A 20850-nucleotide genomic window follows, 5' to 3' on the forward strand; every position below is an offset into this window, starting at 1 on the left:
GAAAACAAGGGTAAAAGAAAAGCACACAGAGGCTGCAAGTTAATACGAGCTGATAGAAAAAGATCAAAAGAAAGGCACACCACAGGTGTAGTTACTGTCCACAGAGAAAAAGGAAACATAAATAAAGACTGCAAGTAAATTACCGAGTGAATAAAATGGCTGGAGTATATTTTCCAATCCCATCTCCATTCTGGATGCTGATGCGCGGCAAACCTGGCAGTTTTTCCATTTACAATGGCAAAACTATGAGACTGTAACAGACGTAATTAATAAGGCTGAGCCAATAAGAGTCATCACTCTGTTGATGCTACCGGGCATTATAGCCGAGCTAGTGCCAGAAGAATTGCTGGTGGACTGACGCCTCCAGACCTGCCTGAGTTTTGATGAAATGAAGCAGGGCCTCCAGAAGAGGTACCATGATCACCAAAGGTGTGACAAAGATTTTAAACCAGGGGATGCTGTTCATGTTTGAAATTTCGGGGATGGCGCCCAATGGTCCCAGGGACTATAGTGGAGAAAACGGGGCCAGTTTCCTACATTATTAGGGTTAGAGAGCTGACTGTGTGAAAGCACATGGACTACCTCATGGACAGGGAACCTGCCCCAGAGGAAGCTAAGCTGAATGAATCAGTGCTTCGACCATCCTGTCTGCCATCCTTTAGTCAGGAAGCAATTCCCACCAGGGACCAATGTCCTGGCCAGCCCAGGACCTATGCCTGAGCCTGAGACCTATGACTTGGCCTCGGATATGGACACAGAATCCTCAGTACTCTCAGAGGACGTTGTAATCAGAGATTACCCCCAACAGTGCCCCTTTGGCGTTCCACACGAAAAAGGCACCCCCCAACCCAGCCCCACAGATTGTGGAAACACAGTCATGGGCAAAACGGCGAAGGAGACCCCCTCAACAATCCATAGCTTGGCACCCTTCAGACATGAGGCGTTGGGATTAGGGAGAGGGATATGACAACCTTCATGAGACCCACGGAGACACCTCAATTTATCTCCATTTGGGACTTGTGAAATTTGTACTCCCCTGCTAGTAGGCGGAGGCTCGCCCAGCTGGGGCTAATAAATTTGCCCTATAAAAGCCGGCCTGGACTGGGACCGGCACTTACAGTAGTCCCAACTGGGACCTTTGAGCTGTAAGCCACGGTGTGCCTATACTTTATGTTGACTTATCAGACGCTGTTTAATCTACCTTCTCTGGCTTCCTGAGCTTTCATACTTCCCTAACATTTTTGTTTTAAGACCCTCCTGAAAACACACCTCTTTGACAAAGCTTCTCGTTACTCCTCCTAATATTTCCTATTTTGACTTAACACCCATCTTTGCCTGAAGACACCTTTGTAAAGTGCCCTGGGATGCTTTTCTCGGATAAAAACACGATATAAATGCCAGCTATTGGTGTAGTTTAAATATTCATATTCTCAGACAGAGTAATATTTGCCTCATGTCAACCTTTCTTCCCCTGACATTTCAGGCTGTGCTTCTGATTTCAAGTTTGCCAGTTAGGTGCAAGTGATGTGACTCCATCCTGCATGACAGTATTGATTTGATAAGGCCAACCAAATGACTTTGGTTATCCTTCTATTTGTCTCCCTTCAGGTTACCCTTAGAACTTAGAAACCCATCTTACCTTCACACGAACCATTTCTTCAGGAACGTTCATCATAGCATTGGTTAGCCAGCTTTCCAAACTTTTTGCAAAATTCCGAATTGCTTGAGTCAAGGCACCTGGAAGGGGATTAACTGCAGTCAATAGCTGTGGATAATAATCATTAACAGTGCACTCAGGCTAGCAAACATACATGTACAAAGTTGTTCTCATCATAATTCGAAATAACCGATTAACTATTTAACTTTCCTGGGAATACTCACTTGGGATAGGCCGCAAGACATCTGGGATAAGGATCTCCACCAGGCCTTGGTAAAGCATGTTATCACAGTATTTCGTCCACTTCAGAGAAGGCTCATACTTACAGAGAAGAACCAGGCATGACTTAGGGAGGCGTTTCTCAGCTTCATCATGACTGCAAAAAATAAACAACATTGAGTTTGACAACACTTTGGGACAGTGTCAGTAATTACACATTTTTTTAGTTTTCCTATTCATTCCTGGAGAAGGTCCTGACAAAATACCAAACAGGTTTCCAAAACTCTAACCTCAGGTGCCGTTCCGTTGGAATTAGAGCTCTGGTTCATCTTATTCCTCGAGGCCAATGCAACGCCCACACCCCACCTTATCTGCATCTCACTTCAGTCTCTTTCCTACACTCACTTTTGGAATTCCTTTCTTCCTAAAAGATGTTTTGTTAGTCACTCACACTGATAATCCTGAGCCATCACTGGACTGGGAAGTGTTGTATCGCCAAAATGTCTTCCACAATGTTTCGACCAGAGTAAACTGAAGATTCACCATCACATCCAGGATTGCCTTTCAAGACAGAATGAAGACATTTGAAGAGGTTATTGCTATTTTAATGGTAATTCAGGTTACAATGCCATTAATAAATATAAAAGAAATACGAATTAAAAATGAATTAATTCCAGGAAATCCACTGATCAATTTCAATATAAATGAAACTTTATCAGTTCCGCAGAAAGTAAGACTTGAAAAGGAAGAATGTGCAGAGTTATAGGGAGAAAGCAGGATTATGGTGAATTGTTTATTTGGAGAGCTGGTGCAGACATGATGGGTCAAATGGCCTCCTGCTATGGTGTAACAATCCTGTGATTCCTTGAATGCTTAATTTGGCATACATTATGGGCGGCACGGTAGCACAGTGGTTAGCACCGTTGCTTCACAGCTCCGGGGTCCCAGGTTCGATTCCTGGCTTGGGTCACTGTCTGTGCAGAGTCTGCACATCCTCCCAGTGTCTGCACGTTCTCCCCGGATGCCCCGGTTTCCTCCCACCGTCCAAATGATGCGCAGGTTAGGTGGATTGGCCATGCTAAATTACCCTTAGAGTCCAAAAAAGGATAGGTGGGGTTACTGGGATAGGGTGGAGGTGTGGGCTTGGGTGGCGCACTCTTTCCAAGGGCCGGAGCAGATTCGATGGGCTGAACGGCCTCCTTCTGCACTGTGGATTCTATGATGCTCATCACACAGACTGCATTTTCCTGAATGGTATTGGGATTTTCATGTATTGTTGAAACTGCACTTATCCAGGCAAGTGGAAAATGTTGCGTCACACTTGGGAGGTTTACTTGGCAGTGGAAAGTTTCTGGGATGTCAGGAGGTGAGCCACACCACAGAATATCAAACCGGCTCTCACAGCAGTCTTTATGTGGCTGGTTTAGAATCTCTACTGAAAGATGAAATAGAAAATCATTTCATAGAGTATAATTGTTTCAAAAAGGAAGGTCATCCTTGACCAATCTTATTGAATTATTTGAAGTAGCAGAAAGGAGAGATAAAGTTTTTTCCAGTCAATGGTGACCCCATGATATTGATGGTGGGGGCAATCAATGATGGTAATACCATTGAATTCTGACTCTCTCTTATTGGAAACAGTCATTTTCTGGCACTTAGGTTGTTAGGAACATTTTTCCCCCATATCAGTCAGAGCCTGAATGTTGTCTCGCCTTGCTGCTGGCAGCCACAAACTAATTCATTATCTGCAGTGGACAGGGTGGGCAGCCCTGTCTAGTGCCTCATTTCAAGGGAAAGTAACCGGGGTACAGAGCGATCGTAAGAACACTGGGCGTAGGGGAATTGTATAACAAATAAATCTGAGAAGCAAATTTATGGCCAAATCCAAATCTCCCGAGATATTCCCATTCCACTCTATCAAATGTCTTTTCAGCATCAAGAGATACTATCACCTAAGGTTCAGATACTGGGAAGTGGAAATGGGTGACATTTAGGAACTGTTCCATTTTCTGTCCGTTCAATTATGATACTCTACATAATAAAAGGTTACTTGTGTTTTAAAGTTACAAACCTGGTGACTGTAGTTTATCGGGCTCGACAAAGGACTTTGGGTATTTCTAAATAAAATCCAATTTCACCTGTGTCGCGACCTCGGGTCAAGTGGGGCTGGAATTGACCGTGCACTAGCCCAGGGTGTCATGACATATTGAAAAAAACCTCGCCATAAGTATAGAAAGGCAGATTAGAGAGACCAATGGTTTACCCCTGTCCAAAATACAATGTTATTAAATGAAAGTTTAACTTTTATGCATGGTTTTTAAAACGTGAGATTTTATTTTGATGTGTCAGGAATTATAATACCTCACAGTGCTCCCGATAGAGTAGTTGGAAAGCCTTGACGTGTTCCATAGTCATACCATCTGGCAACGTTTTTCCCTGTAAGTCTATTTCAACAAATTCTGGTAGAGCCCGAGAGGCATCTGTAATATATTGTACAATATAGAATGCAATCACAAGTTAGTATTCTTAAGGTCATTCTTTTTTTTTATAAATGTTTTTTATTCAGTTTTCATGTTTTATATTGAACAAATTACAAATTGTTAGAGAGAAAAAAAAAAAGAACACACAAAAATTAACATATATATTTACAGGTGAGCATTCTTAATAAAGGTATCAAGCACTGAAAAGTGAATCTGCCGCAGTCTTGGTCAATGGTCAGGTCGTTTGTGTTGGTGAGGGCACTTGAGATATCAGGTTTGAGTTTGAAAGTTACTCAACGATGGAATCCGTAAACTTAAAATGAACAAACTTTGCAGTTGTTCTCAGACCATCATTATCAAATAACTAGACAACACCAACACCAGACCCATTTGCATACTGCCCTCTGTAATTGTTTCTCCGGCACCCAAATGTATATCTACCTCTCCAGTCTACCCCCACACACACACACAAACAGATGCCTACTTATGTGTTGTAAATAATATTGCCAATTGTACAGAGTTGCTGTTGCAACTCTAGTGCATAATACCGTACCAAATATTTTATTTTATTTTTTATTTCTTTTTTATTATTATTATTCTCTTTTTTGTAGTATGTTTGTGTGTGCCCTTCTCTATATACACACCTCTTATTCTGTGTACATAACGGTAAATATACTTTGTTCAAAAACCCAATAAAAACATTTATATTAAAAAATTATCAAATAACTAGGAGACAGGGAGAATTGCTACTAATTGTCAATCTGCTATGTTTGTTTGGTCAGTTAGAGAAAGCCCATGGTGATGGGCCTGGAAGTGAAAACCACTACATTCCTGACAGGCAGTCTTTTAGGCTGGACAAGGTGTAAGATTGGCATATTTTTAAAAAACGATTAAAGTTCCATCAAAAACACAAATTTGTGCTTTGTAATAGTGTCCATAATATTTACACCTGGATAATTGATACTTTGCTTACCAGATGGGCAAAGCTGTTAAGAAAACACAAGATTTCATTCAGAATAAAAATAACAATCAAGGCATCTTAAAGTAATCACTCAGTCGATTATCCTTGATGTTTCAACACAAAATATGGCAGTCTGCATTTTCTCCAGATCATTAGCCCAGCAACACAGTTTTCTGTATTGCTTGCTCATCTAGATTTTTGACCTCAAACTGTTTCTCCCACTGGGAGTACAAATGATGCCCATCATTAATTCATAGGCAATAAGAGATGATTTTCAATGATGTATGTATTTTACAAAAGTTTAGCATGGTCATAACAGCCACTCCACCCAGATTTTCCTCAGTAATTTATTCATGTACAGGGTCATTAGGATGAAATGTATGTTTAATAATGAAATAAATGATCGGCTGCAACAGTGGCAAAATATCTGGAGGAGCCAGTGAAAGTAAAATAATGTTTGTTTTGTTCATTTTACTAACGAAATGAAGAGGGATTCAATAGTCAATATATGTTATCTGCATTTGCTACGGAGGAATTATCAGGTTAGTGAAACCGTTTTGGTAACTTACCCAAGAATTGCTGGTACTGCTGGACCTGCGCGCTGATATCTGACAGGCCACCACCCTGCTGTTGCCCAACTCCCATACCATTTGTCATCCCCTCCACCTTCTGGATTGGCTTGAGTCTGTAGCATGAAGGAGAAAACGGACTGAAATACAGTCCATTCCTTAATGGTCAAAGTAGCATTTTCCAAAAGCAAAAAGGAAATAAAGAATAAAACTTACTTTTTCATTGTTGCCATTTGATTCGAGAATTGCTATACGAGAATAATTAATGCTCTGAAAGGGACATTCCATCATACGTGCTCTCCTGAACACTGGCATTGATGCAACAGTAATTTGGAAGACAGTTGACAAACATAACCTCATAGTACCACCTGGGAAATTTACAACAAAACTCTCTGCTTATATTAGCAGGTTCACAGTTTTTGACTACAATAACAGTGGGAAGCAAATTGCAGGATACCATGATGCTCAACATGCTACTGACATGGCAAGTTAATCAAGAAATTAGAATTCTCGGTTCAGGATCGACAAAATGTGACCAGAGATGTTCCCCAAGGAACCTCATCTTTCCACCATAATTAGATTTGATTGACTTGGATGAAGGAATAAAGAGTTGTATATCCAAGTTAGGAGGCATAGTAATTTGTATGAGGGGGAGTAGGAAGTTACAAAAGGGACTCAGACGAAGTGAGTGAGTGCATGAAACTATAACAGTTGGTGTGCAATGTGGTCAAATATGAGGACATCCACTTTTGATTTTAGAAAGGCAAATCAGAATATTTTCTTAATGGTGAGAAACTACTAGCTGCGAAAGTCTAGCGGGAGTCCATGTACAGAAAATCGGCAACCATTGCAGATTGGTAAAACAAAGTAATCAAAAAGGAAAGCCAAATGGAATGTTAGCCTTGAACTCAAGCTGGCTATAATTCACAGCTATACAGAGCTTGGGTCAGATCCCGGTTCACATTGCCTTTGGAAGAGGTATAGCAAAGACGCACCAGAATCTATCAAATCATACGACGAATTATGAGGATAAGTTGTATAAACTTAGCTTGCATTCCTTTGCTTTTAGAGGGTTGAGGTGTGATCCAAACAAGATTTTTTGAATGATAAAGGGGTTTGTTGTGGAAGGCAAAAAAATAAGCTTTTTCTCTGCTTGCAGAATCCAGAAAATGGGAGCATAATATTAAATTCAGAGCTGGTGGGAAACCAGAAAGCAACTCTTCACACCAAAGATAGTAGAAACCTGGAATTCATTCTCTAAAAAGGCTGTGAAAGCTCGAACCTGATTGACAGAGTTTTGTTAGTTAAACATATCAAGACACACCAAGCACAGGTAGGTAAATGGAGTGAGGTATCAGTCAGTTAGCATCTGTTTAAACAGATTCAAGGTTCTGAATGGTTCCTACGCAGGATTCGTCAAATAGCCTGGTGAGTAGGAAATATCATGCAGCATTTATCAAGAAAAACGGTTCCTTGAGGAGGAAAATTGAGGTTAAGCAATTTGCTTTTAACTGAGTAACTTCCAGTCTTGCTTAATGTCCTTTTTGCTGTATTTAAAAACAATCGCCTGAAGCAAATACAAAGTGCAGCTAGTGGAAGCTGATGGGTTAGTTGACTCTGGAATAAGGCATTTGGACAGTCCCATGAGTGTTTCCTTTCAATGACAGAGAGTTACTAAAAATCATTTTAGCGAATCAGGGGCTGGATTCTCCGTTCCTGCATCTAAGTGCTGACGCCAAAGGCGGATCCGCACTGTGAAAAACCTGCAGAACCTGCGAAAAACAGTGGGGGAAATCGCCGGGTCCCTGACGGACGCACACAAAGCTGACAAGCTGCAGCCGCCCGTATGCCTACACCTCCCCACACACGCACCGATCGGGCCCGAAAAGATGGCGCTGATTGTGCTGGACCGGGTACCTGTCGACCCCGACCCCACATCCCACCTCCTGGCTACCCCCCACTACTCCCCCCAGCCCTGGCAAAAGCCCTCCGGCCAGCGCATTGCTCTCAGTGGAGTATGGCGGTACTGGACACTGTGTGCACACCCTCTCTCTCTCTCTGCAGCCACTAAGCCAGGCTCACGACCGTTGAGACCACGCGTGACCTGCGCCATCGGGAACTCGGCCCATCGGAAGCGGAGCATCGCGGGCTGGCCCGATGATGATATTCAAACGGGGTTGCAACTGCAGGTGCCGCGCATCTCGATGATGCCGATTTGGAGGGGGCGGAGCATCAAGACCTGGTGTCAAACCGGCACCTGCCGCGGTTTTGGCGTCGGGAGCCATTCTCCGCCCGATTGCCGTTCCCGATTTCAGATAACGGAGAATCCTACCCCAGGTGTTTGTAAAGTTTGGACGCTCTAATGGATATCACCATGAAAGTAGAAGACACAGCTTTGATTTGGAAATGAAAGCATTATCTCAAAGGTATATACTTCCCTAATCTGAATCTGTTACTGATTCAGAATCATCTGCGTCAGCATAAATGGAACCCCTCTCTCGTTCACTCACCTCTGTTTCTGTGTGAATGGCTGTTGCCTTATGGCCAGATGCTGCTGATCCTCTATCAGTCGGATTAGTGGTGAGTTTGCTTTAATGCGAAGCCCATAATAGTGGTACTTTGAGTTTCCCCTATAAATGAAGGAAAATGGTTTCTGAAGAGTAAGCTTGGGGTAACCTCTTAGAAAATGCATTTCTGGTATCTGAACTTGCATTCAGGGTACACTCACATTCTGGTTATGTTATTGGACCAGTGTTCCAGAGGTTTGGATTAATAATCTGGAGACATGAATTAAAATCCTACCATGGCAGGTGGTGAATTTAAATGTAATTAATTAAATAACTCTGGAATAAAGAGCTAGTATCAGTATTGGTGACATGTAACTACCAGATTGTTAGAAAAACCCACCTGATCACTAATGCCCGTTAGTGAAGGAAACCTGCCACCAATACCCAATTTAGTCTATTTATGATGTGTTGACTTAAGTACCATCTGAAATGCCCTAGAATGCTAAGCAGTTGCATTTTGAAGGAATGGACAATAAATGCTGGTCTTGTAGTGACGCCAACATCCCCTGAACGAATAAAAAAACATTCTTTGAAGTAATAAACAAATCCTTCCTATTGATGTTAACTTTAAACACTCCGAGCCATAAACTGACTAATCCCAGTGGTTAACATTCGTATTGGCAGCATCAGGAGTTGCTTAAAATCAGCATAAAAGGTGCTGCTGGTCTGCAGCTCTGAGGTGAACTCCGTATATCGCTCAGAAGTCAATCCAGAAGGGCGGCGGGGAGACGCAGTGGTTAGCACAGCTGCCTCACAGCGCCGAGGACCCAGGTTCAATCCTGGCCTCGGGTCACTGTCCGTGTGGAGTTTACACATTCTCCCCGTGTCTGCGTGGGTCTCACCCCCACAAACCAAAAAGATGTGCAGGGTAGGTGGATTGGCCACGTTAAATTGCCCCTTAATTGGAAAAAAAGTAATTGGGTACTCCAATAATTAAAATAAAAGTCAATTCAGAACCCATCTGCCAATTCCAAATGAAAACAAGAAATAAAAGGAAAAATGGCTGCAAATAATTCATAATTATATTCAACACCTCCTAGTTCCAGTTGTGCAGTCTTTTAATTTTCTCTTACATGCATTTCTTTTGTAACTTTTAATAAATAGCCTTTTATATACATTTGCTCTTGCAATAAAATAGCTCTATTCCTACTTACTTATTGCAAAGACTATGCTTAATGCGGCAACCAGTTTAATACCGTACATTTGTTCAAACCTAACAGAAAAGAAGCAACTGATTATGCTAAGATTTCATCTCATCCTTTTTTGGTTTCTTTAGAATTTCTTTTCCACTTATTCTAGACTTTTTTGTGGACATTCCAATCTGTACACGCAGTACCTATTCTGGCCACACAGTGGTGCTAACATACAATGCCAACTTAAAGGGAAGAGTGAATACTGTACTGAATCGTTTGTTTCAGCTCTATTATCATGTGTTCTATTATCCTTAGAGTAAAAAGTTATTTTCTACATGCCAGTTCAATAAGTCCTTTAGCTGTTGGTTCCAGGCCTCCTTCTCTCAACAGCTAGCTCACTGTGAAAATTTTCTAGGTGATAATGCACTTCCAGTTTACTGCATAAAGAAATATAAATATTGCTGGGGTCATCTGGTAAAAATTGCCAACTTGGCAGGCCAAACAACTGCGTCAGAGAGCTGCTAGCAGCGGGGGCTGCTTTAATTCTCTACCCTACTCCCATCTCTTTTTTTTTCACTGCCTCCTATACTGTTCCAATGCAGCTCAATATAAATTCAAGGAACATCTCCTGCGGGATTCTCCGTCAGCGGGATCGTCCACTCCGCTGGCAGCTCACCCGCACCCGGGGGGGTTTCCCGACGGCGTAGGGTGGCCTCCATTGGCTGGCTGCGGGAATGGAGAATCCCACTGCCAGCAGGGTTGCGCGGCGCCGGAAAACATGGCTGGCAGACCGGAGAATCCTGCCCATGATCTTTCGATAAGGCACTTTATAGCCATCCAGACTCAAAGCTGAGTTTAACCATGTCTGATCATAGCTTCCACTCCCACTTTTTTTTGGTTGGCAGCTGTTAGTGAAGATTTATTTAGATGTCTATCCGTATTTTGCACCCTCTTCGAGATCCATTTTTTGTTTCTTTACTTGTCCAACAACTATCTCCCTTTACCTTGCCCTAGTGTTCCTTTTGTCGTTTAATCTGTCCTGCTTTCCACCCTATCACATAGCTACTCCTCCCATCCTCTCAGTCTCTCTGCACTTGCACCTGCTTTAAATCTGTTAAATCACAGTATTTTCCAGTAGGTAATCAAACTGAAATACTAACTGTTTCTCTCATTCATGGCTGCTGGATTTCCAACATTTGCTGTTTTTATTCCAGATTTTCAGCATCTGTCGAATGATGCGCCACCCGTGTTGCAAAGTTAGAAATCGCAAATTTATGTTAAATCATTACAAATGTCACGTCATGAAAATGTGTTTTTGCTGAAAGTTGCATGGTCAAGTTCTCAAAATGTTGAATGTGGAACAGGAGCAGAGATGAAGATAACTTACATTTGAGCACTGGAATGTTTTCAATGTTAGTCCATACACTTCAATTTTAATGAATGATTTCTGAAATGCCCTTTGACTGTGGAGTCTGAATTACACTGAAGGCCCTGCAAGAAGGATAGAGAAAGCTAACCGTGTGCCAAGTCTCCGGGTCCGGAGTCCCATGAATACCGATCGTATTAGTTTGCCAAATGAAGCAGCATTTACAGGCTCCAGTTTCTGCTCCTGACAGTGTAGCAGGTAGTGACAGTATAGAGTGCTTCGAGGCAAACTCACTCCTTCTGCTGTTTCATAGTTATCTAATAACCACTGAACCTGTGTGAGAACAAGAAGAATGATTTATTCGTCAGCTTCATCCATCATTTTCCGTGCAACACTATTTTATTGGGAATTTCAAGTTAAGAAAATGTTCAGTTTGTCAGACTTTACGTTTGTTTAATGCAACTGAAAAAGAACTACATCAACAGTAAAGTAACTTTACAATGTAAGAGACTGAAAATCCACAGGAGCGAAACTAAAGACAATTGTTCATGCCTGAGAATATTTCTTGGAGATTCACTCAGAGAGCGTGTGGCATTTCACAGGTAAATTAAATAACTAATTGGTCTGCCGATGCATCACTCACAGAAAATAATAAAATAAAGTCAGGTAGATTTTCAACTAGCTGCCTGGGCATAAAGTGGTGTCGGAGGTCAGCTGCTATTACAGAAACCGGTCCTTTTTAATTGTCTTGGTGGGAATGAAATTGGGTAGTTTCTATATTTGGGAAGCCAAATCGCAACATCTTTCTTATGTGCAAGAGGGTAAAATTGAAAATCTGATCCTGGTGTTCATGCTTCACAATTCTGTCTCCTTCTGTTTGATTTTCAATCATTCCCTCTGCACCCCTCTACTTTTCTCACTCATTTTGTCTCTTCTCTCTCCCTCTTTCCGTAAATCTTTCCACTCATTGCCTTTCTTCTGTATATGTCCCTCTGACTGCTCTTTCTGAAGGCATAAGATGCACACACACACACACACTAACGACCTGTCACTGTCTCTGATGACATTAGCTTCACAGGCACAGAGGTGATTCCTTTGCGTTTCATGAGAATAAAACAAAAGTAAAACAATTGTTACAAAGCTTTCTGTTTCTTCCAATAACTAAAATAGTCTGGTAGGTATACAAGGCACTCCAGTTGATTTTGAATCAAATGCAAGGCTTTGCACAGAAAAATATCAGTGCCTTGCGCACTGTATTTTGTGTTACACAGTTCGATGAAGTATTTCCTAAGAATGTCCAATTCAGTACCTGTTACAAAACCTTGCACAAGGTAATATTCTATTATTTAAGGGTGGCTCGGTGGTTAGCACTGCTGTCTCATGGCGCTGAGAACCAGGGTTCGCTCTCAGCCCCGGGTCACAATCCGTGTGGAGTTTGTACATTCTCCCCGTGTTGTGTGGGTCTCACCCCCACAACCCAAAGACGAGCAGGGTGGGTGGATTGGCCACGTTAAATTGCCCCTTAATTGGAAACAAAAATTATAATATTCTATTATTTCTACAAGGTGGTCCAATTCAATAAATGGGTCCTAGATGACACGGTGTTAATTTAATACAGTCACAATTAATTAACATTAGTACAATATACCCACTGTGCCTGTGAATAAATGCTTTTACATTTTTCAGAGCGTCTTGTAACACTCCGAAAGAACTTCCTCTGGCCCCTCCACTCACATTTTCCTGAGAAGATTCACCAAAATTCATCTACATTTTATCAGGATATTTGATTTGATGGTCAATATGAAAGATAGACAGCAAACCATTAATCAACAATATATTTTTTGCTTTTATCTATATTGAATGGAAGTATCTTTGTGGCTATAGCACTGAGTGTTCAAATGATTACATAAAACATTGAGGTGTCAACTCTTGCAAGTCATAATATCATGAGAACTCTCAATCAGGATACAGCCACATAATGTTCAAAGCGGTTATTATCTTACATATTAAATGCACAACAAACACGAATAACAAAACGCTTACTGGAAAATATATCTATGTTGTTTACATTATATTTATTCCCAATTTTATCCAAGGTGCTGCTCGCCCACAGATAGCATCCTTCAGCCTGGAGACTAGGATGGTCTGGTGTGCAGTTTTTCTCTACCACAGCTGTCAATGCTGTTCCATGAAATAACAGCCAGAAAATACACTTGCAGTGCTGCAAGTTCATTGTCTCAGCATTTTTTTCCAAAAGAGCATCGCAAATTGGAAATACATCACATCTAGCAGAAAACTGATTAAATTTGGTCTCAAAAGTGGCATGCAATTTAGAGCGACAGGCAATCCTGTGACCCAGACCTTTGACCATCTGGTTGGGAGGCAGGTGTTTCTAACGTTTGTGCTACAGGACCACCCTTATCGAACAATACAAAACAGAAAACCCAGGGGAGTCAGCACTTGGAAGAGGTTGACCAGTGACTCACTGTGGCTGGAGAGGCACGCATGGTGTGACTGTAAGACTGACTGGAGCTCCCCAGCATGTAACCTCCCTGGATGACATAGGTCCCTCCTCCTGGGTTGGCCACAATCTGCCCTCCCGTGACATACATTGGCACCGTTCCACTACTGACCACGTTCTGCGAAGTCACCGGCGTGGCAACCTGGTTTGGTGTCCCCTGAGATTCATAGTAACTCCCGCTTGTGTTCTGGCTGTACAGTTGAGTATCTGAATAAGGGTAGGTGTTTGAACGTCTGAAATGAGAAAGTATGGCAGCGGTTCCACAAAGATGACTTTAGTGACAGTTTGCCTACTTATATTTAGGTGCGTAGCATTACAAAACTATTGTGAAATAAAGATAAACAAATCATATTAGAGGCTCTACGTTAAATGTCTTATTCTGGTTGCCCAGGAGAGGCATACAGTTCTTCAAACTAATTTGTTCTACAGATCTTCACTTTCCTCTAAAACATAGTAAGCACTTTTAGGGCAAAAATATAAAATGCACGTACCAAGCACATGAAATTAATTTGGAGTTTCAAAATATGCTTGCTCCGACAATTTATTATAACATTGCATATAATTTATGAATATGAAGTTTTGAATGCCCTGAGTGACATGATAATGTACTACATAAATGCAAGTTCTTTCATAAACAAGGTTTAAAAAATGGGGGGGAAAAGGAAAGTATCTTTTTAAAACAATTACAAATTGAGAGCATCACAGGTTTAAGTACGGTACAGCCCAGTAACAGTTCCTCTACACGTCCTATAATAATTTGAAATAAATTGTTAAAATAAAGCCTTTTTTGGTGACTACAATCAGAAGGAGGTTTGTCAGCAGGAGTTATAATGCAAATCTATTGTATCGCACTTGCACAGATGTTCGTGCAGCAAATATTAACATTACACTAGGAGCCTGCAACAGCAAAAATCGGTCTTCCAAACAGGGATTTGGATTAAATATTTAGAAGTGCATCAGCAGCTCACAACAACCTTCATCCAAATAGGACCCTTAAGTACAAAACATCCTGAAGTGCCTTACAAAAGCATACAAATAAAGGTATTTTTGACATCAAGCCAGGAGGAGATAGTAGGCCAGATGATCCAAGCTTGGTCAAAAAGGTAAATTGTAAGGAGCATCTTACAGGAGGAGGGGAAGGTAGAGAGGAGGACAGGTTTGAGGAGAGAATTTTAGAGTTTATGCCTAAGCAGCTGAAAGCCCAGTGGCCAATGGCGGAGCAACTAAAATTGGGAATGTGCAAGAGGTCAGGAATAGATCATCGCAAAGTGGCCAACATTAAATTTGTCTGGTTTGTCAGTGGTGGGTGATCTCCAACTGAAAGTTACCCATTCTGTTTTCTTTACAATGCAACCATAGTTACTGAAATCAACATTCAGCATCTCAATTGTGGTTTTGCTTGTTGTCCTCGCTCATAATTATGCACTGTATGACCGCAGAAACCAGATTATTTGTTGACTTTGTTCAAATCCTGAAACTTTCACCTTTATTATGTAGAGACCAGTTTACTGTGCGATTATTGGTTTTTAAAAGTTGTTATCTTGGGTGGCATTTTTTTTTAACATCACTTCTACTGTGATGTTTCCTTCCCTTCAAGAAATTTGACCACTTCGTGATGATGCCACTGCTCTCTTGGTGCAGTTCATGTGCTATGATAGGATAATGACCCACATTAAATTCATTCACATGGATCAACAGTTACCTATTAGTGGTCCTCAGGGTTTAGGATGTTCCTTTTAATTCCATCACATAGTTTACACAAATTATACCCTTAAAAATAACACAAATTTCATGAACATGCACATTCCTTGGCCAGTTCTTGAAGTATTCTGACAGGCATTCTTTCTACTCACATTGTGCTTCCTGTATAGCTGGCATCACCCCCTTCTACATACTGCACTTGGTTCGAATAGACATGCTGAACTGGCTGCACTGGGACCTGTTGTAACTGCTGAACCTAAATACGGAGGTCATCAGGAATAAAAAGCTATTAGGGTGTACCATTTTGCTAATTAATAAACCAAAACATCAAAACATTTGCGTTGAAGCAAATTGCTAGATCACTGTTTTTAATAATGGCCTTCCCATTTAAAGGAGATAACTTAGCCTCTATGTATAATGGTGCTGGTGGGAGGAACCACTTTGTACCATTTCTGGTACAAATATTTGAAGACTGCAAGGCATCCAATATCATATGGCAACAGTGTTTTTTTTTAAATTCATTCATGGGATGTGGACGTCGCTCCATCCCCAACTGGCCTTGAGAAAATAGCGGTGAACTGCCTTCTTGAACTGCTAAAGTTCACCTGGTGCACGTACGCCCACAGTAACATGAGGGAGGAGGGTTTTGATGTAGCAGTAGCAAAGAAAAGGCAATATATTTCCAAGCCAGGATAGTGAGTGGCTTGGAGGGGAACTTACAGGTGGTGGTGTTCCCATGTGTCCGCTGCACTTGTCCTTCCAGATGTTAGCAGTCGTGGGTTTGGATAGTGGAAGGCTAAGGAGCCTTGGTGAGTTCCTGCAGTGCATCTTGTAGATGGTTCACACTACTGCCACTGTGCGACGGTGGTGGGAGTGAATGTTTGTGGATGGAGTGCCAATCAAGCAGGATGCTTTGTCCTGAATGGTCTTGAGTTTCTTGAGTGTTGTTGGAGCTACATTCATCCAGGCAAATGGAGAGTATTTCACCACTCCTGATTTGTGCCTTGTAGATGGTGGACAGGTTTTAGAGTGTCAGGAGGCAAGTCACTCCTTGCAGAATTCTCAGCCTCTGATCTATCTTGTAGCCACAGTCTTCAGTTGGCTAGTCCTGTTCAGTTTCGAATCAATGGTAACCCCCAGGATGTTGATAGTGGGGGATTCAGTGATGGTAATGCCACTGAATGTCAAGGGACGATGGTCAGATTCTCTGATGTTTTAGCTGGTCATTGCCCGGCACTTGTGTGGAGCAAATGTTACTTGCCACTTGTCAGCCCAAGCCTGGATATTGTCCCGGTCTTGCAGCATTTGGGCTTAGAATAAATAGTTGCTATCTTAAATATATAAAAAATTAGGATAATGCTACTACTATGCTGAGTTGTCAGTCATGAGCCTCATCCAATGACAATGTACGTGAGAAATTGAGCCACAATTTTCCAACCTTTTAACATATTAGCACTTCCAATATGAGATGCTTTCCTTAGTTCAGATGAGACAAATGCAATAAATTGATCCAGATGAAGTGTCATCAGGTTTTACTACTTTAATCCATATTTTCAGCGGGAGGCATGGTGGCGCAGTGGTAAGCACTGCTGCTCACGGAGCCAAGGACCCGGGCTCGATCCCAGCCCCGGGTCACTGTCTGTGTGGAGTTTGCATATCCTCCCAGTGTCTGCGTGGGTCTCACCCCCACACAACCCAAAAGATGTGCCGGGTCGGCAGTTTGGCCACGCGAAATTTCTCCCCAATTGCAAACAATTAAAAATACTTTTTAAATTTCAAAATATGCCGCAAATTTTCAGGAACTCACTTTATGAATGAACACCCTTGAAGAGTGAATATTGATAAATTGAGTACCAGATCATTTCAAATGGGAGCCAATGAATCCTAAGGTTTCCAGCATGTCATTAGACTTTCTTCTGTTTCTGGTCAGACATAAAGTGCAACTTAGCACATAGTTAGGAATTTGTTGATCTATATTATTCTACTTTTTGTTGGTTAACACTCCTGTTTCTATTTCCTGAAGAAAATGCTTAGGGCAACAGGGGATGTTTTTCTTTGGGTTGGCGACACAGTTTTGAAAAATCTGTGGGCAGGGGTCCCAGACAATGCGAGAGCATTTTCAGGGAGCCTCATAATAGAGTCAAATTTGAATATTGCTGTTCCTAAAATATACATAATGTAGTTTAGGAAAATTAGTTATTCCCTTAACAGAAATAAATTGTGCTCATTACTAAAATACAATACTTGAAAGACAAAGAAAATCAGCACAACTTTCAAACAGTAAATATCTTTAAGGAACTTGAATAACACAGGCTTTTGCTTATCCTTATGATCATTTCTTACTTGACCTACTTTAAGAGCAGTTGGTCCTGTTCCAAAAACTAGTGCCTGAGGTACTCGCTGGACCTTGACTCGTTGCTCAGGGCTGGCTGGTAACATGGAGAAAAATGGAACCTGCTCAATAATCACTTTCTGCTCTGTGCTGGGAAGATGCTGGGGAGTAAATCGAATCACTTCGACCCTTGGTGCTGAGGTAGAAGGCATCATGTGCAAGACGTGCACTTTATGTTCTGGACTCAGTGCTTGGGAGTTTCCTAACTGATGTTCTTCATGAATACTGTTCTTTGAGCTGGGAGAATCGGCAACTACCTGCAGCTTCTGATTTTTCTCTATCAAACTGGAAATCTCATTCTCCGTGCTCTAGTGTACAATATAAGCAAATTATTTTTTTTACTAAATCAATTTACTCTACCAGAATACAGTCACAAGAGCAGAAGATGGATGAACATGCCAGCATTGAATGAAACTGGACCAATGAAGACCAATATAGGATGACCTTTCTAATGGATCCTAAAGGCCCCAAGTATTAACTTTGAAATATCTCAAACCGACTCCTAAGGTACTCAGGTATAAGGTATAAAATTACTCATAATTTAAACTGTAAAATCTAATTCAGTAGTGTAGCTAATTTGGAAAATAGAAAATACACAGGTTGGTGTAGGGAGGCTGATAGGCAAAAGAGTCACAGTGTTTAATCTTGCTATATGTAAACTGATAATATTAGATACAAAAATAATTCTATTTCCCAGCATGGTCATCCCTCATCTTTGACATAAAATTCACTATATACTTTAACAGAATTTTTGAAACTACTGATATACACTTTATAATACTATCATATCTACATAGGTTATAGGGAGAATTATCTGTATAGTTGGCACAAAGTGAAACATTAAAAAAAAATTGAACAGTTGCCCAATATAGGCACTCAACTCTACAAATATCCTGCTTCTCTCAAATTAAGTTATTTCATTCCTATGGGAATAATTCAATGATCTTGGGTGTCAAGACACACCAAAAATACTGAACTACTACAGAACAAAAGTTAAGGAGCTATTATTTAAATAATTGTCAATACGGTTTTACAGGTTCCGGTGGAAAGGAAAATGACTACGAAGAGTCGAGTGTATGCCAAATAGTACGTTAATTTATAGATATTTTTGTCTACATGCACAGTTTAAGTATAGTAGCTGTTTGCGTTTAGTTTTGAGAGATTCCAGTGCAGACCACTCTGTATGTCATTTTAAACTCCGAAAGTCTGTTCATTTCAAACCAAGACAATCCGGAGACCATCAAACCAAGAGCTAGAATTGGCCTATTAGAATAAATGTCAGAAAGCTACTCAAGTGAAAACACGTCCTAGCTCCAATAGGTTTGGCTTCTTTTTGTTCATTTCAGACTCAACTATCATACAAAACCTATGCTTGCAATGAAATGATGAATTTTCCAATTTTGCAGGAAATGTAGTCCCGTCTGGATGAATTCAGATAAACTTGGATTTGAGTCCTGGATTAACGCTGAGGTGTTGAGTTACCTACCATGGCCTAACTCATCGTCTGGAAGTAATTGATTGAAATTAATAGATAATCGTTCAACAAGTAAAACTACTGAACACATTGTCTCTTTAAAAGGCCATTAATTACTGCAATGTGGCATTTTCTTCCAAGAAGTGGATATTAGTTTATTCCTGAACTATATCTAATTTTATTTGAAAGAATAGTACCAAATCATAGTCATAGATGTTTGTAGCATGGAAACAGGCCCTTCGGCCCAGCTTGTTTATGTCGCCCAGTTTCTATCACTAAGCTAGTCCCACTTGCCTGCATTTGGCCCATATCCCTCTATACCCACCCTGCCCTTGTAACTGTCTAATTGCTTTTTAAAGGAAAAAATTGTACCCACCTCTACCACTGCCTCTGGCAGCCCGTTCCAGATGCTCACCACCCTGTGTGAAGGAATTTCCCCATTGCTCTCTTTTGTATCTCTCCCCTCTCAGCTTAAACCTATGTCCTCTCATTCTAGATTCCTCTACCTTTGGGAAAAGAGATTGACTATTTACCTTATCTATGCTCCTCATTATTTTATAGATCTCTATAAGATCACCATTAAGCTTTCTACGCTCAAGGGGAAAAGGTCCCAGCCTGTCCCGCCTCTCCTTATAACTCAGACCATCAAGTCAGGGTGCAGGCTTCTTTAACATGACATGTTATTTAGTCAATATACATATTAAGTCACAAAACAATATTAAAGCCAACTCAAAGTATTAAAAAATGTGCCAAGTGGGCAGCGTGTGACGCAGTGGGTAGCACTGGGTCTGCGGCACTGAGGACCCGGGTTCGAATCCCGGCCCTGGGTCGCTGTCCGTGTGGAGTTTGCACATTCTCCCTGCGTATGCGTGGGTTTCACCCCCACAACCCAAAGATGTGCTGTTTAGGTGCATTGGCCATGCTAAATTGCCCCTGAATTGGAAAAGAAAAATAATTGGCTACTCTAAATTTATAGAAAAAAAAATGTACCAAAGGCTCAATAGCAACTTGCATTTACATGGGCCCTTTAACATAATTGAATGTCCCACGGCACTTCACAGCAACAGTATCAATCAAAATTTTACACCAAACCACATGAGGAAATATTAGGATATGCGACTGAAAGATTGGTCAATGGAATAGGATTAAAATGGTGCGATGGAAACCTTTAGGCAGAGAAACTCCAGCAAATGAAGGAACGGCCACTAAAGGTGAGGTAAGGAAAATTGGGGGAAGCTCAAAAGGCCAAATTTGTGCAAGGCTGTTGTTAAATGTAAAAGTTGTGTGGTACTGCACTATATCCTCAGTGTACCCGAACAGACGCCGGAGTATGGCGACTAGGGGATTTTCATAGTAACTCCATTGCCGTGTTAATGTAAGCCTACTTGTGACACTAATAAAGATTATTATTATATTAATAAACAGTTGCATATTTGCTTCCTGGTGTGTATTGAGTTAACTAAATCATCGGAGGACAAAGCCAGGAGAACAGCAATGGGTGGTTTCCAAGCTAGAACCGGAGAAGAAAATCTGAAGTTTTTTCCCTTGATGCAGAAACTTCAGCTCATGCCTGATGCTTAAAGCTCAATTGTGATGTCGCCAGCTCTTAATCCCTCTGTTTGAACAGTAACTTGGCAATGCAAAAACAATGGCATTTTTGTTTATGATAAAGAGAACGGTACTTTGGCATTAGTTACTGCCTTTTCAGCAGAGGGGAAGAAAAATGGGATGAAGTTTATAAAGTGAGAGAAATGAGTGAAGTCTTGTCCCTATCGGATCAGGATGAAACTCTTTGCTTGCCTTATGATGA

General features: G+C 41.2%; 1 protein-coding gene across 12 annotated transcripts in view; it reads right to left on the reverse strand.

The window, feature by feature from the left end:
* The window catches only part of rfx1a (regulatory factor X, 1a (influences HLA class II expression)), a 119403-nt gene that overhangs the window by 13761 nt on the left and 84792 nt on the right, over nt 1-20850 (reverse strand). For 5 of the 12 annotated variants that reach the window (XM_038784644.1, XM_038784641.1, XM_038784643.1 and 2 more), the window contains 10 exons: nt 17527-17874; nt 15327-15430; nt 13439-13706; nt 11104-11285; nt 8397-8516; nt 5887-6026; nt 4238-4356; nt 2328-2437; nt 1882-2033; nt 1640-1737 (listed from right to left, as the gene is read on the reverse strand). In XM_038784644.1, coding sequence (XP_038640572.1) covers nt 1640-1737; nt 1882-2033; nt 2328-2437; nt 4238-4356; nt 5887-6026; nt 8397-8516; nt 11104-11285; nt 13439-13706; nt 15327-15430; nt 17527-17874 — 1641 coding nt within the window. The remainder of the gene's footprint in view (nt 1-1639; nt 1738-1881; nt 2034-2327; nt 2438-4237; nt 4357-5886; nt 6027-8396; nt 8517-11103; nt 11286-13438; nt 13707-15326; nt 15431-17526; nt 17875-20850) is intronic. The other 7 variants (XM_038784652.1, XM_038784650.1, XM_038784647.1 and 4 more) reach the window with 3 other exon arrangements.

Source organism: Scyliorhinus canicula, chromosome 25 (genome assembly GCF_902713615.1).
Source record: "Scyliorhinus canicula chromosome 25, sScyCan1.1, whole genome shotgun sequence".
NCBI lineage: Eukaryota > Metazoa > Chordata > Chondrichthyes > Carcharhiniformes > Scyliorhinidae > Scyliorhinus > Scyliorhinus canicula.